The following is an 8,292-nucleotide window of genomic DNA, read 5'->3' as shown; positions in this document are numbered from 1 at the left end:
TTCACACCCTTCCCCAAGGTTAACATTTTCTACTGCTAGTTCTGGGCTGCTCCCCTTCCAGAATAACCTGATTTTCAGGACACCAGCGTGAAACTGTTCAAGTTGTCCTATATGCAGTAACACAGAGAATTCTATTGGGTTTGGCCCTGGAAGAGTTTTTAGGATGCGTTTTAGATAAAAGCAAATGATGAAGGTTACTAAAAAGGTAAATGTGTGCACTTTAATGGCCTTTGATATACACGAGAGACTAGAATATCTAATAGTTCTTAACTATTAGCTATTTAATTTCTGTTCTCCCCCATCAGAGAAGTACAATGTATCACATTTGTTTTGGATCACTGATACTGTATTTTATACCAAAAAAAGGAGAGCATTATATAATCCCACACAAGACTAGGTATATTAAAATGAACAGATCTTTAACTGAAGTGATTACCTACAATTGTATGGACAGCTACGAATGGAACTTTCCCAAATGTAGCTGTTTGTAGAGTGATTTGTTGACTTGTCAAAAAACACTTGAATTGTTAAGACCAAATAAAAAAGAGCTTCTGTATCACTAAATTTCACTGGGATGCATAAATAATGCCTGTAATTTTGAAAGTATCCTACCTGTTTCATTTTGGTTTTGAAAAGTCATGCTGTGAAAAAGTGTACTTTTGAATTTTACCTTTTTTCCAGTCATTATTGACATTGACAATCTTCATGCATTTGCATAACTACAGGTGAAAATATTACAAGATCAGTTTTAAAGGCATACCCCATCAAATCTGTAAACTCATAGCCAAGAAGCATTTTTATGGGATGGTGCAATGTTTGGTAATGGTGCCTTGATTCCCTAATTGGGAACTGTAAAGGAAGTACGGAAATACCAAATGTCTAGACTGACAGCACTGTCAGAAAGAAAAACACTAAACTTGCTACTTCATGAAACAAAGGCAAACCCCACTCCTACTGTATAAAAATAGAAACCAAAGAACTAAAGCTTGATTCCACAACCAATCCGGACACCTCCCTCCCACCCTCCAATAAACCACCCAGGCACTTACAGTAACACTTATCTGTGTTATAGTGATAATCTAACCTTCTTCCAATACTCTTACTTCACTGATCCACTAGCAGAAATACTACAGTGCTGGGTTTTTTCCAATGGCAAATGGCTCCTAGTTATCCACTACAACAGATCTTGGAAGCTGTTGCTGTCTAGGGCTGCATACATAGAGGCAAAATAGAAATTTTAAAGGTCAGAAGGGTCTTTTCCCTAAAATGTAAGCAAGGATGCATCCCCAGCCTAGAATTTAAAAGTTCAATTTCCTCCACATTCAGCGGTATGTGTAAGCTGCACTTGTCTTTGTACCAAGGCCTCTGAGGTACACAGACAGAACAAGCCAAGTGAAATTGCGTCCCCTGCTTACTTTGGACAAAGGATCACTCTGCTTTCTCCTGAAGGAGTTTTTCTGACGATGGATAACTTTTTGTAAATTGTTGCCTGTGCAGAATTAAATGCCACCTCACTGCAAAATCCTCTTCTCTACAGTCCACTTCTTCTCCAGCTCAGCTGGGGAAGAAGAGCAGCCTGGAGGTCACAAAGTTTTTTGTCATCTCATGAAAGTACAGACAGAACACAGTGTCAGCTCTCTCCATGCAATCCACTATAATAATTTCAGAAGACTGCAGAGCTGGGTAAGGTTACACTCTGTATCTACTACTGGTCTATCAGGGTTTTGGCACAGTGAAAGCCAAGTCCTGCAGAGTCATAAAGGTGCTGTGCTGAACATCACTTCCAAAAATTAGAACAGTCATTAACTACCACAACTTGAAGGCATCTCTTAACAAGATTTTAGTAAAGAAGCTGCTGTTGCTTAACATTAAGTCTGCCCTTCAATTTGCAGGAAATAATGCTTGCACATTAGTTTGCAAAAAGTCACAAAACATATGGTACCAACCATTGAGACAACTTGTTAGTAACCTTAATTCTTTTCACTCATTAATTCTGAATAACAGGCCTTTGCAACTCAGTCATTAAGCACACTATTCTACTTGACATAAGTCAAACTCAGCCAATCCCACAGCACAGCTACACCTTTGAATTTTCTCTCATCTTACTTGGGAAATCAGCAAAAGTGCTGTTAAAGAGAACACTGGTGGAGGAGCTTAGCTTTGCTAGTAGTTCTAGTCCAAAATACTTTCTAACTTCACCACACTTGTATCTCTCACACCAATTCCATCAGCATTTACTTTTTTCTATGCTGAGCTTTCGCTTGTCTCATTTCCTCGTGATGTAGAGCTGGACACACAACTGTAGAGCTGGACACACAACTTTTCTCTACGTTCTCACTGTTTTTCACTTAGACACATACAGCAAACAAGACTTTCATTTTTTTTAATTTACAGTATTGATTGCTCCGAGTTATGCCTTACTGTTGGTACACAGTAAATACATTCATCTGAACAATTTGCTTAGTATGAAAAAAATGCAGTTAAAACATTAAAAATACCGCTTTACACTGTGCGCAACAGAACCTTCAGAAGTAATGACATTGGCTACAGGCAGGCACACAGGAAGACTGTTTCCTTTCAGTCTATGAGCACATTCATTCCTGCACTCCTCCATCTGAAATTGCCTGTAACAGTAGATTTTAGGTAAATGTGTCTGCTGAATTAAGAAGATTTAATAACTCTCCGCTTCGTCTTTAGCACTTGTATTTGCAGAAGAGGATATTGTTCTGTTCTATTCATTACACTAAGAATGGCTGGTTTTGGAAGATTTACTGAACAAAGGGTTTAAGCAACATTTAAAAAACTGAAGATGTTTCTGAAGGGGAGTTATACTCTATTGGTGCATGCAGCTGTCAAAGTTTGGATAAATTAGGTAACATGCTTCCCCTAGATAAAAGAGAAGTGGCTGGGCACAACTGCCATTTCACAAAGAGAATTTAAGTCAGATGAAATGCATTCTTATCGCAAGCTTTAGACAGATTAATATATACCACAACACCTAGCACTGATTAAATTTAGAAAAATATTATCTTGGGTTTGGTTTGTTGTTGGTTGTTTTTTTTTTAGCCTTTGTTGTTTGGGGTATTTTTTTTTTTAAAAGTCTTTAAAAGATGCCAAAAACCACCCTGCTTTTTAATCTGGAAGAGTTGGGCTGTCAAAGCTACTATGCTGCTGACAATTACTCATTTGATTACTTACAGATTTTTTTTTTTAAAACAATGAAGAGGCCGGAAATGTTTTGGTTTTTTGTTTGTTTTGTTTTTTTTAATTCTATGATGAAGAATGACTGAACATTATAGTCATTTAAATCAACCCAATTACATAGTTTCCATTAAGTTAATGGCTGCCAAACAAGCGTGTACTCCAGTGACCCACCGTGAGCAACGTTATCGGATGGGTGAGACAGATTTTAAGGTTAGACACAGCACATGTAAAAATAGAAAGTTTAAAAACCAATCTCATCACAGACATTTCCATTGCCATCTCCTTTGTGAAATAAATAAGGCAGCAGATAACTTTTACTTTGAAGTGGCATCTTTGAGGTATGCTATTAAGTCTACTCTCTCAGACTTCTTCTTAATACCCGCAAAAATCATCTTTGTTCCTGGGATATACTTCTTTGGATTTTCCAAATACTCCATCAGAGTATCCTCACCCCAGGTGATACCTAGAGAGAAGAAAAAAAAAAAGATAGTGACTTCAAAATAACAAACACATTTATACTCTTGTCCTCCACATTATTTTACTTTTTGGCAGATTTCAGTACTTCCTAGAACTATCACCGAGAAGCAAGTATTTTTGTCCCTAGTAACTCATAAGAACAGCTTTAAGTTTACCTTTATTCTTATTCGCATCCGTGTAAGAGAAGCCCTCAGCCTGTCCAGTCTTGCGTCCAAATAGGCCATTCAGGTTGGGTCCAGTCTTGTGCTTGCCTCCCTTTTCAACTGTATGGCACTGGGAACATTTCTGGACAAAGATCTTCCTGCCCTTCTCGATATCTCCCATTTTCAGTACTAGACCAAGAACACACACAGAGGTCAGTATTGCAATTTCAAGGTCACCTACTCAACAGAAACTTTAAAAGCGCCCTGTTGGTTTACAAAACGGTATATATGGCCTGTCGGTCTAATAATTCTCCAGCACACTTTCTATCTACAAGCTATAGCTCCTGGGTTTGAAAATTAGCACAGAATCATTAGACTACGCAAAAGGTATCAAGGTGATAAACATGCTTGAAGAGCAGGGGGGAAAAAAAAAAAAAAAAATCTCTCCTCGGGCAAGGTAACTGCCCCACAGCATTTAAACAGTACGGAGATAACTTTTGAAGAGTAGATTGAGCATGACTTCCACATACAGCTTGTACATCTGTAACGGGAAAGCTTCCCGCTCGCGAATAACCTTGTCCAGAGGGACAGGACCGTTTCCACGTTTCTGCACTTCAGCCGGAGAAGCCCGCCTGCACGCCCCCTTGGCAGGAGCCGAGAGCGGCAGGCACGGAGCCGGCCCGCTCCCCTCTCGCCACGAGCCGGGACGCCACCCGAGCACCCGCCGGCAGCGACGCGGTTTCCACGAGGTGCGGCGAGAGCACCGAAGGGCAGCCGCACCTCGCGGCTCCGGCTCTACCTCCGCGGAGGCTGACCTTGAGGCGAGGAGCCGGCTCCCGGCGCGGGGGAAACCTCCAGGCAAGCGGGGGGCAGGGTGAGGGCAGGAACCCCCGGGCGGCGGCTGGCCCGCGGTGGGGCCACTAGGCCCCGCGGTGACCTTCCGCCGCACCCCGGACGCCTCCTTAGGCCGCGGCCCCGGGCTCTTCCGCCCCGGCCCACGCAGGCGGGAATCGCGCCCTCAGGACAGACGAGGGCACCTCCCGCCCTGCCTCCCCTCCACGTCCGTCCCTCACTCCCTCCCGCCCGCCCGGCTGCCTCGCTGCCCCCCTCCGGACTAACGGTGCCCACAGGCCCAGGCCCAGGCCCAGGCCCAGCCGCTACGCCGCCGGCTGCTGCCCGCACCTGCCTGGCCGGCCGCCCCGCCGACGCTGCGCCCACAGCGGTGATCACAAGCCCGGTAACTCGCGCACCGTCCGGCGTCTGAGCCCAAGGACACGCCGTACTCCGCCCTATGTAAGCCGGTGTTGCCGCAACCAAGCCGCGCCGGCGCTGGGCCCGCCCCTCCCGACGTAACGACCAATCAAGCGCCGGGCTGTAGATATCTGATTGGTTGCGGCGCCTGTCCGCCAAGCTGGACGTCACGGCGCTGGAGGCTAGCGGGGTCGGTTGCGACTGGCGGGTCTCCGGGCTTTCTCCCCCTCCCCCTCCCCCTCCCTGTCCCTGCGGAATGGCGTCAGACGTAACTCTGGTACGTAAGGAACGCCGGGGCGCGCGGGGGCGGGGGCGGGTTCCGGGCGCATGCGCACAGCGGAAGGCGAAGCAAAGGTCGCGCGGCGCCCCGAGCGGGCAGCGACCTCAGCGGGCGGTTGGGGCAGTGGGCGGAGCCTGAGCCGTGACCGTGACGTAGCCGGGAGGCCGCCGCCCCCCGCCCCGCCCCTCCCGGCGCTGTTGGCGGCCGTTGCCGCCGGCGCTCTCTGGCGCCTTCCAGAGGTGAGGCGAGGGAGCCGTGGGGCGGCCGCGGCTTCTCGTGAGGTGAAGCTGCGCACAGGGCGGCGCCTCGTCGTGCGTGTCGTTGAGTTTTAAAGGCTTCTTCGAGGGACCCGAGGGATGAAAGCGGCGGAAGCGTCGCGGGTAGCAAAAGCGAGGCTGAAACCCTCCCGAGTTGAGAAGGGCTGGCCGGCAGCGCCAGCCGGTGTGCCGCCACACGGAGCTGGAGGGCGAGCGGGTGGGCGGTTGGACCCTGCGCCTCGTGTGGGATGCTGAGACCATACGGTTGTGAAGAAGATGAGAGTATAACGGAAGGGACCACCACAAGAAAAGAAGAAGACGCCCCAGGCGCCTTCCCAGCAGGCTGGGCAGCGTTGTGGTGCTCGAAGAGGATGTGTCGATACCCACGCGTTGTGGAGCAATAAACAGAATTTACGTGATGCGTTTCAGAGACGACTGCCATCTCGCTCTCCTTGGCAAGGAGGAAGAAGAGCTGCTAAGCCTAGCATAATAATGTCCAGTGATCCGAAGGCAGTGATCACAAGAGGTGAACTGTTTGCCTTAACTAGGGACGTTAAAACTGAGAATTTCCCCCTCTCTGGCATTTGAAAAACTTTTTTTTCGGTGTGTGCTTTTATGCTATGCTGGAACTGATGTAGGTGTGCTCCTGTAATTGCCCTGGGGAGCAGTGCTTATCTGAAGGCAAGAGGGAACGAGGACAGGGTAAAAATACATCAGAAGTTCCTCTGATGCCAGAACTTTGCAGACAATTTGTAAGAATATTCAGCAAATTATCACTTCCTGGTGTAGAGAAAGTGCATTGTTTTCCAGTGCTTGTGGTGTCTAGAGCATGAGACACACGTTTGTGCAGCTTCTAACATTTCATCACAAGGTATATACAAAATATTAATACGCTCCTAAACGTTCACAATTAACGCTGTAATCTTCTTGGCAGTACACTTACCACAATAAAACTAATTTGCTTATGATATGGAGCTAAATTCATGTACTTCATGGGGAGGGAGGTAACATACGTGCAATGGAGCCACTTTAAATTGGCATCTTGACTTCTGTTGTTGCTGAAGTCAAATCTCAAATCATGTCAGACTGCCAGAATTATGAGGTTGACTGGAAAGATACCAATTTAAAAACTAAAGGCGTTCTCTGTTTCTTTTGTTTGCCATTTGGTTTTGAACTATCATGGTGCACTTCACTTATGTTTTTAGACTTTTTACCATGATTTTAGGGACTGCAATTTTATTTAGTAAGGCTTCTGTGTCTTATATGATTCCAGGAGCCAGGTGTATGTAACTTAATATCACAAGACTTGTGATAAGACCTCTGGTCGCTCTTACCTTTAAAAGAGGAAGGAGCTGAAAGTACCGTTTAAGCTGCTTTAAGAAATTACAGTAGTGTAAATTCTTAAGCTTCTTTAAGCAGCTGATTGTGGTCTGATGCCCACTGACATCCATTCAGAGGTTCTCCCCTTCTTCACAGAATGCAGACTTCAAGCATCTGTAACTCTTAATTTCTGTTGGGTTTTGCCTTCTAAATATGTATGCTCCTTACTGAGCATTGCATGTTGAGCTTCACAGTTAACCCTTCCGATGCATGTTGGAGGGACATTGTAGCAATGTTACTTAATTTTTCTCCAGGAAGCTGTTTTTGAAAACTGTGCCTTCATTCAAGAGAGTTGAATCATTTTTTGTTAAATTTGAAATAAGAAAATGGTGCTCTCAGGGACAATTCTGAACATGTGATGTTTTCAGCGCTAATGATTAGCGTACTAAAAATCAGTCTCTAAAATGAACTCTTGTCTTCTTTACCTTACATCTGACCATGCAGATGTCTGCTGTGTGAGTGACTGCCAGCAGTCATGATGTATACCCTTTCATGAAGGTGTAAATGATAGAAACAGAGTATTTGTGGGTTTGCATACTGTTTGTTAGTAGAAGCAGAGGTCCTGACAAATATGAAAATATATGAGTTTAGAAGATGTGTTTTCACCAGTAAGAGGAGGTATCTTGAATGGACAGGACTTGACTTATTTGTTTAAGCCCATTTGGGCATTACTAAGTGTGAATTTGGAGCAACACAATGGTAAGAACTAGTCTGGAAGTAAAGTAGAAGGTGCAGGAAGGGGGATTGTTTGAGGTGCCCAGTGTTTTACTTCTAGAAACATTCTGCGGTAGGACAGACCAATAGTGAAATTTTACCCTTCTCTGCTAAATATAGCACCTGTAGTGTATGTTATGTGTGAATCCCCAACGTGTTGTATGACTTCCTCTGTAGGACAGAATATGTTGTGGGACTTCCAGAGGCAACACTGAAGACAAAGTCAGGGCTTTTCTGGCTTTGTGGGTTTGAATTGCTGGAGTAAACTAAAATTACTCAGGGTGCATTTTCAATGCATTATTACTTTCCTACATATATTGGCATTCATTATACTGTTTGCCTTGGTGTGGTTTGCCTAGAAGGTTTGTATTTTAGTCTTTCAGTTATTCACTGTGGTTACACCTGAAATACCTTTGTCTTTTTACTACCTTAGACCATTACACATGGGAACAATAGTTATTTTGCAATCAGAATTATTGCTGTGTAATTCTGTCCTAAAGGAAGGAAGGAAAAGTAAACCAAATGTGTGAAGTCCAATACTAAAGGAAACATGGCGAAAGAGCCAATCAGTTCTCTTTAAGAGGTA

At 44.9% G+C, this 8,292-nt stretch overlaps 1 protein-coding gene across 1 annotated transcript; it reads right to left on the bottom strand.

Annotated features, from left to right (window-relative positions):
* Window positions 1–3,104: 3,104 nt before the first annotated feature.
* Window positions 3,105–5,300, bottom strand: LOC126037810 (cytochrome c). The gene is made up of 3 exons (XM_049798600.1): window positions 5,007–5,300; window positions 3,837–4,013; window positions 3,105–3,667 (listed from the first exon to the last, which is right to left on the bottom strand). The coding sequence occupies exons 2-3, from the start codon at window positions 4,003–4,005 to the stop codon at window positions 3,519–3,521; spliced, it is 318 nt and encodes a 105-aa protein (XP_049654557.1). The 5' UTR covers window positions 4,006–4,013; window positions 5,007–5,300; the 3' UTR covers window positions 3,105–3,518.
* Between the last annotated feature and the right edge of the window lie 2,992 nt (window positions 5,301–8,292).

This window comes from Accipiter gentilis, chromosome 4 (genome assembly GCF_929443795.1).
Source record: "Accipiter gentilis chromosome 4, bAccGen1.1, whole genome shotgun sequence".
In the NCBI taxonomy this organism is placed as follows: Eukaryota; Metazoa; Chordata; class Aves; order Accipitriformes; family Accipitridae; genus Astur; species Astur gentilis.
Note: the sequence above shows the minus strand (reverse complement) of the source record. Positions and strands in the feature narration are given on the sequence as shown.